Source organism: Lissotriton helveticus, chromosome 1_1, assembly GCF_964261635.1.
Source record: "Lissotriton helveticus chromosome 1_1, aLisHel1.1, whole genome shotgun sequence".
Lineage (NCBI taxonomy): Eukaryota > Metazoa > Chordata > Amphibia > Caudata > Salamandridae > Lissotriton > Lissotriton helveticus.
Genome location: NC_136057.1, coordinates 1,416,675,466 through 1,416,691,296, shown reverse-complemented (window position 1 = coordinate 1,416,691,296; position 15,831 = coordinate 1,416,675,466). Strand labels below are relative to the sequence as shown.

General features: G+C 46.1%; 1 protein-coding gene across 1 annotated transcript in view; it reads left to right on the top strand.

Annotated features, from left to right (window-relative positions):
• The window catches only part of LOC144764134 (potassium channel subfamily T member 2-like), a gene marked incomplete at its 5' end in the record, with an annotated part of 1,271,238 nt that overhangs the window by 1,122,280 nt on the left and 133,127 nt on the right, over positions 1 to 15,831 (top strand). Inside the window, one exon of the mRNA XM_078650285.1 lies at positions 4,119 to 4,253. Coding sequence (XP_078506411.1) covers positions 4,119 to 4,253 — 135 coding nt within the window. The remainder of the gene's footprint in view (positions 1 to 4,118; positions 4,254 to 15,831) is intronic.

The following is a 15,831-nucleotide window of genomic DNA, read 5'->3' as shown; positions in this document are numbered from 1 at the left end:
ACCGCTAATGACCCCACATTTAGCATCACTCATGACATCGTCAATGACATCACTAATGAGATCTGAAATTGCTGACTTTTATTCTTCCCCTTTCTGCTAGGCCGTGAAATTCTGCAGAGTTACTGAAAAACTCCTCCAAGTTCCATGATCAGGCAGAGTAATGCTCCGCCACACCTAATTAAGTTTACTTGGATGCTGAGAATAGTTAGTGGCCAAGAACCCCTCCTGTTGCTACCAGTAAGTCCCCCACAACAGGATTGCTGAGTCCTTGTTGGCGGCTCTGCCTCCTTTCTCAATCACTCCGCAGATGCGCCTCCTGGCTCACTACTGGTTGGGGAATGATGCTCCTTGGCTGCTGAGGGTAATTGGGGGCCAAGAACTCCTATTGTTGCCTCCAGAAAGTCCCCCACGGCTGATTTGCCTCGTCAGAGGCCCTGCCCCTTTTCTCAACCACTCTCATTAAACTGTAACTCGTGCCCTAAGGTAATTATAACTCACGCCCCTCCATGCACGATTTTCTCATCAAAAATGTAATTGCAAATGTTGCAGTTATATTATGAATGATGTCATAGAAGATGTCATTACTGATGTATTCTGTGAGGTGAGTAGAAGTGCATGTTGAGGGCGCAAGTTTTAGTTACTTTAGGGCACGAGTTATAGTTTCTTGAGATAAGTATAACTATAACTGTTGAATTTCTAAGGCTTTATGTGTTTAAAATCTAAACCTAACTATAACGTTCATATAACCTTTGCTTTTTTCAGTGAATTTCTATGTTTTTTTACTTAAGTAATATTCAATTACCTTACGTTAATCAACCCCCATAGGCGCCCAACCCGACTCCATGCACAACCTTCAGCTGTGTGTGGAGGTGGGTCAGCTGCAGGGTCCAGCCTGCGGTCAGGCCCTGCAGCCAACCCCCTAAAGGCACCGTTCCGTGCCTCACATGGCCATCAGCCATTTCTGGCAGGGATTCGGCCGCAGGGTCTGGCCTGTAGCCAGGCCCTGTGCCTAACCCACCCATATTCTGTCAACCCAGGAGGGGGCCGCAGCCCCCCTCCCATGGCCACTTACCGACCAGGAACCCCATCAGCCGGTCCCAGCCAATTTCTAAAAGGGGAGGAGGACCGCGAGGCTCCTCTCCCTCGGCCGATTCCGGCCCCTGGGACCCCATCCCCCAGAGCCCAGCCACTTCATAGCGGGTGGGCTGGACCCATCAAGGGTACCCAGTGTGTGCTGTTAGAAACCGTGGGGGAGCCTAAATGCACCTGCAGTACTGGGAGCGGACTTACTGTTTGTCCTCACTTAGCAGGAGCTGTCAAAGCTCTCACCAAGTGAAAGCAAACAACTATGTCCTGAGGGTTGGCACCTCAGGACATACAGAGCGGGCCATGGGGGTGGTGGCACTCAGGGCCAATAATAACTCCAGGAGGAGAATTCAAATTGCATGGGCTGTTCTGGGGAGGTGGTGGTCCCTGGAGCCGAATCCACTACGCAGCTCCCTTCCGCTTGTCAAAATTGGCCTACCCCGGGGAGGTGGATGTCCCTGTGGCTGAAAATGACCCAGAAGGGCGGTCACACAGCCCCCCGATGTAATAATCAGTCTGGCCCCTGGGACCAAAAAGGGCCAGGACGGGGGATCAATGCGATCCCCCTCCCCTTGTAAACATAAGCTTTTTACCTGGGGTGGTGGCAATCCCCTGGGCCGTAAACGGCCTGGGGAGGGGGGTTGTATGCACCCCCTTCCCCAATATATTTATTTTTGTTTGTCACCGGGCCCTGGCCCACCCAGGGCTGAAGTTGAAACAAGCGTGGGAGACAGCTCTTGTATTTTTTTTGCCTGCAATTTCATGGCAATTTTTTAATAACATGTTTTTTTAGCCCCGGTGGGGTCAGGGCAGGCTCCGTTCTTCAAGTCAGACTTTACACAGATCACAGTCAGCTGGACCATGTGGGAGTCCTCCAGGTCAGGGTAGCCCGTCTCCTCCTCAGGAAGTCCAGCTCCTTATCTTCCTGGGCAGCGCACAGCAGCAGGGCCTTTTGGTGCCCTAGGCTTCATGCCTACTTCAGGGAAGGTTTCTAATTGCAAAGTTGTGGCCCTGTTTAGACGTCTCACTCAGCAGATGCTGCAGAACCTCTTCTGAAGTCATGACACATGCACGCTACTCTATTTCCAGCCAATCAGTGCGGGGCGAGTCTACCTACCTGGAGGAGAGGGGGGCAACAAGAACTGGTGAAAGGGAAAATGGATTGGACAGACTTCCTAACTGCTGCAAGCATAAGACTAACAGCTAGATTCATCAAAGACCCGTTTTGCGAGTGTTTAATAGCGATTCATAAGGAATCGCTATTAAGGACTTGCAAAACGGGATTCATGTAGGAATGGCACAAAATATTGCGATTCCTACATCATCCTTATTTGCGATTAGCAATTTGCTAATCGCAAATAAGGAGGCGATTTCAAGGGTGCCAGGGGTGTCCAAAGGACACCCTGTAGCACCCCTGAAATGCAAATTTACACAGGTGTTGCGCACACACATGTCCAAAGGACATGTGTGTGTGTAACATGCAACTGAGAAAAATGCACTAAAGTGCTTTTTTCTATTTTTTCCGCTATTTACCATGAAGTCAGACTTCGTGGTAAATAGCGGCCAAAAATTGCGAATTCGCAATTTAAAATTGGTTAATGAATTGCATTTAAGGAATCTCTAATAGAGATTCCTTAAATGCAATTCCCCGCAAATATGCGATTTCGCAAATAGCGATTTTTGCATTTGGAATGATGAATCCCAAATGCAAAAATTGCACTCGCAAAGGGCCAGATTCTCAGAATCGGGCCCTTTGCGAGCCGATTTTCCTTTCATGAATCTAGCTGTAAGATGGGTTTGAGGTGGCCACAGGGATTTAATTGTTAATTAGAGGGCACAATGAAGACAACCCCACTGTTGCCTTTTGAATGATAAATACGAAGAATAACGATTTATTGATGCAATGTTTGTGTTGTAGAGCATACTCTGTCACATTGCAGAAGCAATCAGTAGATGACGCTCAGGACCGGATGTCAGTCAATGCCCATAAAGAAAAAAATATTTCAGGTGGTTTCGGTCCTTCACATTTAGAATTTCGTTAAACTAAAATTTATTTAAATCAGCATTATATTCAACTGGAATTCCATTGATTTGACATTTTTTGACTAGAATGACATCCAGTTAGAATTCTGTAGGACCATCGAAGCGTCACAGTGAGCTGCAATGCCAGTAGGTCAACATGGGATTCAACATTCCTGTGGCATTTTATTAATCCCTTGCAAGTTAAGAGGACTTTGGTATTCAATTTTCAGTTGTGGCTACCTTTATACTATACATATCAAATGCAATAAAAGGAGAATATGTACTCATTCAAAATAAGCATAAAAATTGTATATGTGTGAAATATAGAGTTGTCTTTGGAAAACTTTGTGCGTCTCTTTGCAAAGCACAAACAATTTTGAGAAATTCATGTAAAACAAATAAAAAGTCTTGCAAAGGTTTGTTTTGTAAAAAAGAAAAAACCTGCAAAACCTACTTTAACTTTTAGCGAAAATTTCCCCTGTACATTTTTGGGGTGAGAAAAGGCCTCTGCATTAGTTTCTACAAATTAACATTTATAACTAGGCTAGTTGACAACAGTCAATTAAAAGTCTGATAAAATCCCTCTTCTCAATGGCAGCACGTGAATCCTATTTTTACAGCAGCAGTTTATTTATGAAGTAATGTTACATTTTAATGTTAATGTAACTCCCCCATCCTTCCAGATAAATTCAGCTCATCTCACTGAAAAAGCATATCTTTAGAGGTACATCAACACCTTTGATGAAAATATATTGCACACGTTGAGTGCTCTCAGGAACATTGTTTAGCCCAGGCTAGTCACTACAACTTCGAATTGGTCAATCTTAGCTGCGCATCTGATTGGCCGATTCTGAATGTGGGGCGGGATGATCAAAGTTCATGTGTTCTGCTGAATGATTGTCTGTAATGCTTCTACTTGACTCCTTGACATTTTCCCCTTGCTTTCTAAACCCCGTGCTTTACTGCCTCTTACTCTATGTCCCTCTGTTTTACCTGTATTTTGTCCACAGCTTGGATGACCTCCTTCGCTGTGGTGTGACCTTTGCTGCTAACATGGTGGTGGTGGACAAGGAGAGCTCCATGATAGCCGAGGAGGATTACATGGCCGATGCTAAGACGATCGTCAACGTGCAGACGTTGTTCAGGTATGGTGCAGCCTCATATCCACTTCCACTGCCGCACAGCTTCGGGCGAGCGCCCTTCCTTTCCGTTAAGTGTCCAATGCAGGAAGCTCAAAGTGAAAGAGTGTGCCTGAGCAAGATGTGAGATGTGTGAATAAAATGTAGCTGTTTCTTGAAATAGTAGGTGACTCCTACGTGTAAGACTCCCCTCAAGTCAATTGGGCCCTGTGAGATTGGCCAAGAGTGCAACTATGCTCCGTAGTAAGAGATTTCATTGAAACCAATGGAGTCTCATATTATGGAGCACTCTCACCGGAAGTGACAATCTGTTAGAGACAGAAGGGGTCCTTTGAGACTGACCAAGATGAGAATTTGTTCCAAGGTGGTCTACTTGATTAAACCAATGGAACAGTTGAGATTGACCAAGACTGAGAATGTGTTCTGAGGGGCAAAACTCCATGCATGCTTACGGGTCTCTGTTTTAATTTTTATCTATCACAATGTGTAAATATGATCATAACAATTGTATCCATTGGTACTTAACAATTAAAATACTGGGGAAAAACGTGAATAAAAAGAAATATATTAACAAAAACAACAAAAAAACATAGAAATTTCCACAAAAGAAATGAATAAAAATACATAAATAAATTAGTTTTATGTACAGCAACACTTGAAAGTCTGAGTCTCTAACTATTTATACATACATGTACATATGGAACTTTATATAATGCAACGTTATATCTCTTCGTAATTTTTGGACTACTTGTATACATTTCTATGTAGTTATATATATATATATATCCATATATTTATTACTTTACTCCCATGTTGAAACAAAAACTTTAAACTCTCTCCATTTCACTACTCTATATCTCTTCCTATACCTCTTTCCATATATCCTCTATCTTCACTCTGACTCATCCCAAACACCATTTACTACTATGATCTCCAAATAACACTTTCTAGACTCTTCCCTCCTCTATCCCTCCTTTGAATCATGCAAACCTCATTTTACTACTATGATCGTCCAAATAATGCTTTCTAGGCTCTTCCCTCTTCTATTACCCCTTCATCCTATTCAATCCAACTAACATGTCTACAGCCTGAAATAATAGCTTATTTTTCCTATACTTATCTACCACGAATCCAATTTGGGTTCCAATGTAGCGTGCTACTTGCTCTAAATCACTTCAATGCCTCATCAGGGGTAGTAAGCGCTATATGAATACAATTCAAATTTTAATTAAAACCCCTTCACTGCCAGGGTGGTTATGTGTCTCTATGGTCTAACATTTTTTTTTAATTGGTGTTAAATTCTTCAATTGAATGTGTATCTTTGGTCTCGTTGTGCACCCATACAAACACTGGACCAGATACATCAAGGCTTTACGCCTGTGCAAAGTCACAAAAAGTGATGAAAACTGGTGCTAAGACTTGATAAATAATTAACTATTGATTTGCATTGGAAAGCCGCCTTACAGTAACACAAAGTATGCTTTGCATAAACAGGGCGTCCCATGGGTTTTCCCATACAACCACCCATGGTTTTTGGTTTTTAGCCTTATCTCCCAAAAATGGAAGACAAGGTTTTGCACCAGAAAATATGCCTCCTCGAGGTAGGTATAAAGCTGGAGAAATGTTTTCTTTTCTCCAAACACGTATGGTACAGCACACATACAGACAAGTAAAAGTGTGACACTATGTCTAAGCATAGTATTTTATACCTGAAGAGCACCTTTCCAATACAAAACCTATGCTAGACATTGCACACATCTTTGCACTACGGTGTAAGATTGTGTACGTTGTACTAGAAAGCCTGCAGTGCACCAGCACTGGGGGAGAGAGCAACAACACGCTCAAATCGCTCAAATCCAACGCTCAAATCGGCAGTGATCGTTCCAATATTAAAAAAACCTGGGGCGGACCTTTCAGATCCAGCCAACTACCGCCCCATCTCTCTTCTGCCTTTTTTGTCGAAGGTACTGGAACGTCATGTTGTCAGAACCTTGAGTGAGTTTGTGGAGAGAAATAGCGTCCTGGCGCCGAGGCAGGCTGGATTCCGCCCCGCTCATTCAACTGAGGCAGTAATTATATCTGTCCTGGACAATCTCCGAGAAGGAATGGATACTAGTCAGCCCCAAGCCCTGGTCCTCCTTGATCTTTCCGCCGCATTCGACACGGTGGACCACACCATCTTACTTTCACGTGTCGAGGCGGCGGGAATCGGAGGGACAGCCCTGCTATGGCTATCCTCCTTCCTGAGTGGTCGCACTCAGGCTGTTCGCCTGGGTGAGTACTCAGCTGACTCTCGGCCTATCCAGTGCGGGGTCCCCCAAGGATCCTCTTTGTCGCCTCTCCTATTCAACCTTTACATTGCCCCTCTTATTTTCGCTCTACAGCAGCTGGAGGTCTCTGTGTACAATTACGCAGACGATCTCCAGCTTATCTTTTCTCTCTCTTCCTCCCCCGAGTCAATATCTAATTTTCAGTCCATCATGACTTTTATCCAGGACTGGATGAACTTCAACCACCTGAGACTCAATCCCGATAAAACGGAATTGTTGTTGACAGGTGGTTGCTCCAGTCCCTGGTCCTCCTCTTTTTGGCCCCCTTCCTTGGGCTCCCCACCCACTCCCGTCCCTTCCGTCAAAACTCTTGGGTTCAAAATCAATAATCAACTTTCCCTACACTCTCAAGTCAGTGCCGTCGTATCCTCAGCCTTCCTCTCCCTTAGGACAATACGTAAAGTTTCACGATTTTTCTCCTCATCTGCGCTTCAACTAATACTTCTGGCCATGGTAACATCTCGCCTAGATTATGGCAATGCCCTCTATCACGGCATGCCGGCGTACCTTATGAGGCGCCTCCAACTGGTCCAAAACCAAGCCGCCCGGCTGGTCTTTAACCTATCAAAGTCACACCATGTTACTCCCCTCCTCGCTTCCCTTCACTGGCTTCCTGTCCGGCAGCGCGCCTTATTCAAGCTTGGCTGCACCATCTTTAAAGCCCGGACCGGCACTGCCCCATCTTTCATTAACACAGTTATCCATGATTACATTCCATCGAGAGAACTTCGTTCTTCCTCTCACCATCTTCTGGTGGTCCCCCGCTTCAAACGGAAGAAGTGGGGAGGCTCCAAATTCTCTACCACGGCCCCAGCTTTCTGGAATTCTCTCCCACTCCATTTGAGAACCTGTTCCCAGTACCCCCTGTTCCGTAAAGGCCTCAAAACCTTTCTCTTTACCCAAGCCTTCCCCTCTTAAATTGTCACATCCCCATATTTTCCCGCTCCCTGAGTAGCAGTAGACATATAGCTCCAAGAAACCGCTAGGTGTATGAGTGCTCTACAAATACCTTAAACTCAAACTCAAACACTATATCTAGTAGATATGGCGATGGCATGCTCTGTCCCTTTCTCACAATGTAGCGCATCAATTTTGGTTGCAGTATTACACAGAGTGAGTTCTTAATACATTTTCCCCATATGTGTTTTGACATATTCACTGCCATGTATTGATGCAAACCCAACATCAATATCTAATTGCAGTCTGAAGATATAATATGAAGATTCTTTCATTTTTTCAACTTGATTGCTCAATATTTTGTTGGATCGTCTCAAAAGGACACAGCATTAATACTAGAAATAAAATCTCGAAAATGTTGGTGTGAATGTCTGAAATCTGGCAATAGTACATGTAAGTGATTTTTTCTAGTTAATGTAGTTTACACAATTAATTAAGTAATATTAGTACAGATGACTAAATTGTGTCAAAATCTGTTCATTTGATGACAAAGACTAAACCCAGGACCATATCGAAAATATAAAAACAACATACTTTTTAATTTTGTACAGCCTAATCTTTGTAATGGTACAAGCCATACCATACTCACTCTGACTGACCAGCTGTGAGAACACGCCAAACATGATGTGTGTCAGATTTTCAGCAATTTTGATTTTCAAAACATGACAATTCTCTCCTATCTCCATAATGCAGGAACTTATGCCTTACAGGGTTTGACTCATATTACTCTTCCCCTGTGTCTCCTGAGTATAGGTTTTTCGATATTTATGTGTTTTCAATGTCTTTGGGGTGCTCACAGTCGATAAACTGGGTGCTGTAGATTTGTGCACATTGTAAAGCAATTGAAAGCAAAATGTCTGTTCAGGGTACTTCTTTTCAATCAAACCAGACATCGTGTGCCTGTATATAGGAACATACCACAACCATATGGTGTCAACATCTACACATCCTAAGTTTTCTTTTGATAAGTGCCCGACCTCCTTCACTCTGATTGGCTGGCCGGGAGATCATGCAGAAACATATATTTGACACATTTTCTGCAATTTCTTTCCAAAATGTGATCATTCTCTCCAGTATCCTTCACTCTGGAAGATGCACCTGTCAGAGCTTCGGTTCACTGGTGGTCCTCTGGTTCTCCTGGGTGTCTGGATAGCTGGTATGCATATGTAAACATATGAGTCCAGGTTTCCCCTGCACAGAAACAAAGCCAACCCCCCTCCCCCGTGGAGTCTGTGTAGCTGTGTAGGCTTTTTGTCCCAGCTTCTTTCTAAAACCACCGCACGTCAATTGGGAAACCTAGCACAACCATATAGTTTCCTCATCAAGGCTTCTCATGATTACTATCGCTGGTTCTCTTCCAGGGGATCCTCATCAATAGTCATAAGCACTAGAATATTCCCGCCCATGCGGGGGACCCCGGAAACACAATCATATATGTGCCCCACAAATATATATATCTCCATATATATATACATATATATATGAAAATAAACAAATGCAGCCTCATACACATCAGAGCTGAACAATGCTGTAAGGAATTCCCAACATAACATGAATTATGTATTAGAATTTGGAAAAAACAACAATAAAACAGGTTTTGAAACTGTTTTAATGCTCAGCAGTAAGCAGAAAACTCTCACAAAGGACTGAAAGCATAGGAAGCTCCCAGGCTGCATTGCAAACACACAGCCTAGAAAGACTGAAAAGCTAACTCATAGCACCATAGAAATAAACTGACACGGGCCTTTAAGGCACTCATGACCCCCAGCTTCCCATCATGCCTCAGGGGTGACAGTTAGGTCAGTTGTTCTTTCCGGCTCCTTCAGGAAGGATCCTGGTGACACAGCTCCACTTCTTTCTCTTTTTAGTCAGAAATAATCTTTATTTTTCACAAGTTTTTTACCTTACTTCGACGTCTTCCACCTTGTGAAGTAAGGAACTGTCCTTTTTTTGGCAGTTTTAGGCATTTTTTATATCTCAGAATGCCATCTCTTTTTGACTCCTGTCCTTCTTGTGGTAAAAAGAAGGCCAAGACAGACTCACATGAGGTCTGTATCCTTTGTTTACCTGAGGACCATGACCCTAAGACCTGTCCTCACTGCCAAACCCTGTCCAGGAGAACTCTGAAGGACAGATTTCCCTCTATGGCCTGGCAGAAAAATCCTCAAGAGGAAGGTCTCCCATGAGGAAGGGCTCCAAGAGGTCTAGAACACCATCTAGAAGCAAGACCTCACGTCCTTCAACATCAGCGTCGGGCTCCGCGCTGAAAAAATATCCACCGGTAGGTCATTTATCCAAGAAAAGACTTCCGACAGCGGGCTCGCCGTCGAGAAGACATCGTCACTCAGGTACGTCATCAACGTCGAAGATTTGTGACCCTCCGCGGTCGTCAACCCGGCGACGATCGGCGTCGAGGAACAGAAGCCCTCCGCCTTCGTCAACCCGGCAACGATCGGCGTCGAGGAGTAAGAGCCCTCCACCGTCACCAACCCGGCGACGATCGGCGTCGAGGAGTAGAGGTCCTCCGCTGTCGTCGACACGACGTTCGGCATCGAGAGCAGGTTCCCCTCCATCGTCGCAAATCCATCAGCGATCGACGTTGAGGGGCGAGAGTCCTCCGCCGTCGACAACCCGGCAACGATCGGCGTCGAGGATAAGATCTCCGCCGTTCTCTCAACGGCGTCGAGGATAGACACCCCTCCACCGTCGTCTCGAAGACCTTCAACGTCGAGAATAGACTCTGCTCCGCCGTCGTCTCGTCGACGATCGGCGTCGAGAAGGAGAAGTCCTCCGCCGACGTCTTTACACCGACGTTCGATGTCGAGGCATGAACATCCTTCACCTGGATCCCAACGGCGGGGGTCGCCGTCGAGTCGGCGTTCGACGTCGAGCAGACGGGAGGTCCAGGCGGCATCAGCTCCGACTTCGAGAAGTCAGGATCCATCGAGACCGGTCGCTTCAGACAGTAGATCGACGTCTAGGAGGTGATCCGGTTCGGCGTCAAGGGGCTCACGCCCGATGTTGAGACCTACCTCAGTGAGATCTAAGGAAGGATCGGTGGTTCTTCCTCTCACTCCTCCAGGCAGCCTTCTTCAAGATCAGCCTCTCCGGAGGCTGGAGGTCCTGCCCATGAGTCTCCATCACATCAGAGGGAGGCTTCCTCTGCTGTACGTTTGTCTCCACGGTGGCTTCTTCCTTTGTATCACTGGAAGGATCCTGGGGCGACGAGACGAATGCAGGACTATGCCAATCCTATGCTCAGGACACCTCTACAAAGACTGGTGCAAGAGGTGGACAGAGAGAGCTCCCCTAGATGGAGAGAGCACTCGGAAAGGTCCCGTGAAAGAAGGCATGGCAGGTCACGTTCCCCCAGATGTGAGGAGCGCGCGGACAGATCACGGGGACGGAGACACAGTGCCCATCACAGAAGGAGGATAACACCATCTACTTCTTCTACTTCCTCAACCCGCTCGTCTAAGGGAGATTAGTCCCCTACGTTGTCGGACAGCCCTATCTCGAGGGTCTCTCCGATAGATGACATTAACACCTTCCATGAGGTTCTTCAGAGAGGGGCCCAGAAACTCAACATCGAGATGTCTGCCCCTCAAGTGGCAACGACAGTGATTTTCGAGACTCTGAATCAGAAAGCTGCGTCTCACCCATTACTACCCCTGGTTCCAGGGATTCTTGACCCTGTAATGGACACCTTTCTGTCTCCAGCTACCATCAAGGCAGTGCGGGCTCACATCCAAAAGAAGTACAAACCGGCTTCTTCAGATCCCGTGTTCGTGAAGACGGATCCGCCTGCAGATTCGGTGATCGTTGCTGCAGCACGAAAAACGCATGCTGTCACTGCTTCTTCATCGATTCCTCCTGATAAAGAAAGCAGGTCCCAGGACTCTTGGGGACGCAAAGTTTGCAATTCGGCAGCTTCAACCCTGAAGGTCTCCAGCGCGACTGCGTTGTTAGGCCGATACGACAGGTCTTTATGGGACTCTTTGGAACGATTCAAAGAAAAGCTGCCAAAGGAAGACCAAAAAGACCCGATGAGATAGTTACCGAGGGATCACTGGTGGCAAACCAAATGATCTGCACGGCAGCGGACGGCGCGAAGCAATCGGCGCATTCTTACACGCATGGGATCTGCGCCAGACGATCATCGTGGTTGAGACTGACAGCTCTCAAACCTGATGCGCTGCAGAGAATCTTGAACCTCCCATTCTCTGGTTCCTCTCTCTTTGGCACACACGCAGATAAGGAGATGAACAGAATGAAGGCCGAACTGGACACTCTCAAGGCTGTCGGCCTGGAGAAGAAGAAAGAATTTAACCGTCGGTACAGGCCCAACCAACGCAAGGGATCTCAACAGAGGGTTCAAACCCCTTAGTGGCCCCAAAGCAAGAACCAGGGCAAGTCCCAATTTCAGGGCCATAAGTCTAACAGAGGCAGAGGTGGTCACCAGCAACAATCCTCTACCATGGCTAGAGCAGGAGAAAAGTCATGAGCAGTGGCTTCCTCTAGCGCCGTTGCTCACTCCAGTGGGAGGAAGTGCTTCACAACATCTGGCAGAGTGGTGCAGCATCACAAACGATCGTTGGGTGCTAAATATACTGTGCAATGGATATCTGCGACGTTTCCATGTGCTTCCAAAGGACATTCCTCCGAAAAGATCTCTTCCGCAACAACTAAAGTTACTCCGGCAGGAGGTGAAGGCTCTTCTTCAAAAACAAGCTATAGAAGAAGTTCCTCCCCCTCAAAGAGGAAAGGGAGTCTACTCCATGTACTTTCTTGTGCCCAAAAAAGATCAGGAGCACAAGTTCAGACCTATCCTGGACCTTCGACTTCCGAACAAAGTCATTGTGAAGGAGAAGTTTCGCATGTTGGCCCTTCATCAAATATGTCCACATCTGCAAGTAGGAGATTGGATGTGCTCGTGGATCTCCAAGATGCGTACTTCCATATACCGATTGCCCTACGTCATTGCAAGTATCTGTGGTTTGTGGTTGGACACAAACACTATCAGTAGAAAGTCCTACCCTTCGGGCTAAAGTCGGCTCCTCGAGTCTTTACCAAGTGCATGGCAGTAGTGGCAACCTCCCTGCACAGAAGAGGTCTGTTTGTCTACCCATACTTGGATGACTGGCTTCTAAAAGGACCATCCCCTCGACAAGTAAGGAGCGACTTCCAAGTTTGTCTGCAGCAGTTACACGACCTGGACCTTCATGTCAACTTGGAGAAGTCCGTGCAGCAGCCCACCCAGACGATCCATTACCTGGGATCCGTTCTGGATACAAACACGGGAAGAGCATTTCCTTCGGAGAAGAGACTTTCTTCACTGCAGCAGAAGGGCAGGATTCTGCTCCAGATGGAGGATCCAACAGTCCGTCAGGTGGCATCCCTCCCTGGATCCATGGCTTCCTGCATTTTTCTCATCCCCAACGCCCGGCTGAGAATGCGCCCGTTGCAGCAAGCCCTAGAAGACCAGTGGGATCAAGCGACGGGTCGCTGGGAAGATCGGATCGTGCTCTCCCAAGCAGCAAGATCCTCCATCAAGTGGTGGACTCAGCCTCGGAATCTAATAGTGGGAGTTCCTTTTCACCAGCCACTGCCGGTGCAATCGTTGATGACAGACGTCTCTCTGCAAGGATGGGGGCGCACATGGGGTGCCTTCAGATGCAGGGGCGGTGGTCCGCAAAGGAACAATCCTACCACATCAACGTGTTAGAGCTGCGAGCAGTCCACCTTGCTCTGAAAGCTTTTCTACCAGCGATCAAGTCCAACTCGGTCCTGATCCAGACAGACAACACGACCACCATGTTTTATCTAAACCACCAGGGTGGTACGCGGTCACGCCCTCTCTCTCTGGAGTCTCAGGCGATCTGGCACTGGCTGCCAGCCCGGAACCTCTCAGTGGTGGCTGTACACCTCCCAGGAGAGCAAAATATCAAAGCCGACGCACTCAGCCGCCATTTCAAAGATGAGCCAGACTGGGTGCTGCACGACGAGGTGGTGGCAGACCTTTTCCATCAATGGGGTCGTCCATCAATAGATTTGTTTGCAGACGACGAAAACAAAAAATGCCACGCCTTCGCGTCCAGATTTCACCATCCAGGGACAAGGGGGAATGCACTTTTGATGGATTGGTCAAGGGCATTTGCCTACGCCTTTCCTCCCCTGCCTCTGATCCCGAAGGTGGTGTCCAAGCTCATCAGGTCCAACATGAAGATGATTCTGATAGCTCCAGACTGGCCGCGGCAGTGGTGATACCCAGACCTTCTTCAGCTATCGGTGCTTCCACACAGGAGACTGCCGTGCAGACCGGACCTGCTGACCAAGTTGGTGCCGGAGGATTCTTCATCCCAACCTTCACTCCCTGAACTTGGCAGCATGGCTCCTGAGGTCCTGTAATACGGACACTTAAAACTTCCACAAGATTGTATGTACATTTTACAAGAGGCTTGCTTTTGTCGCCTAAAGTGCACTCCACTAGGGGAAAAGCGGCCACAGTTGCTTTCTTGCATGATGTTCCAATGTCAGAAATTTGTAAGGCTGCTACCTTGAAATCGGTTCATACCTTTACAAGGCATTACTGTTTAGAATCCGATTCCAGGGCTGATTCTCAAGTGGGCCAAGCTTCCTTGAGAAATCTGTTTGGATAGCAGTCTATTTGTACCGGCGTAGCTTTTCTTTAAGCTTTGTCGGTTGATTTGCTGGTTATGGTACTTTGCCCGCAGGGAAATTAGGTGAGGCTCGCTATTCTATTCTAGTGCTTATGACTATTGATGAGGATCCCCTGGAAGAGAAGGATTAGTTACTTACCTGTAATCCTAGTTCTCTTCCAGGGGTATCCTCATCAAAGTCATAAGCAAACCTCCCCGGGCAAAGGACTGTTTTAAGTTCTATAAATGTTATCAACTCTTTGTGTCATGGCTTTTTTCAGTCACCGCAAAGAACAACTCACCTAACTGTCACCCCTGAGGCATGATGGGAAGCTGAGTGTCATGAGTGCCTTAAAGGCACGGTGTCAGTTTATTTCTATGGTACTATGAGTTAGCTTTTCAGTCTTTATAGGCTGTGTGTTTGCAATGCAGCCTGGGAGCTTTCTATGCTTTCAGTCCTTTATGAGAGTTTTCTGCTTACTGCTGAACAGTTTCAAAACATGTTTTATTGTTGTTTTTCCCTATTTTTAATGCATAATTTCATGTATGGTGGGAATTCCTTACAGCATTGTTCAGCTCTGATGTGTATGAGGCTGCATTTGCTTATTTTCATATATATATATGGAGATATATATATATGGAGATATATATATGTGGGGCACATATATGATTGTGTTTCTGGGGTCCCGCACATGGGCGGGAATATTCTAATGCTCATGACTTTGATGAGGATACCCCTGGAAGAGAACTAGGATTACAGGTAAGTAACTAATCCGTGCTGGACCTCCATCTTCCTAATTGTGTGGTCAGGAAAGTGCACTGAGCGTAACGTGTGTTGTTTGTTTAGCAATGCTTTCTAAAACGTGGTAATTTCTCCCGGCCTCCCACATAGTTATCCCCGCCAATGCTTAACTCACATCAGTGGTCACATGGGATTTATGAGTGTCTGGATGCATAGCATACAGAAGTGTGCATCGGGGACCAGGGCTCCCCTGCACAGAAATTATGCCTGCCACCCATTGGTTGGTTTTGAAAAAATTCCCAGGACCTTAGGGAAACCACAGTGGCTTTGCGGGAGTTCACATTGACTATGTTGTTTCTATGTTTTTGCCAAGAACTTGCATAAAGCAACTGTTAGTCTTTCACCTCCTAATCACAGGAAAACATAATTTATTCTGTTGGGTACATAAGTGCTTTTCCATTTTCTCCATGGTCGTGGAATACCTGACTAACACAAATGCGTTTTAGTTTTGGCTTCAGGACTTGACCGCAAAACTTGTGTGACTCTTAGGGAATCAAGTTTGCTTTTTATGCTTCACAATACTATGCGAAATATAGTATTGTCTCAATAAAATCGTTTCATTCTTTGTAAAGGACTCTGCTGCATTCTGAAATTTTTCATCTAGAGTATGTGAAATACCTTCAATAAATATAAATGAATAACAAATTGCATGACCTACCTGAGCTTTGCCTTGTGATGAGTCAGGAGTGAATGGGCAAGTGAAAAACATGCTTACCTGGGGTTTTGAAAGCAAAACTGATAGAAATGATATCTAGCAATGTTTTTACAACAATATATATTTTGAAGGGATTACCTAAAATGCACTTTTGTTGTGGAAAGTTTTATTTTCACCCACC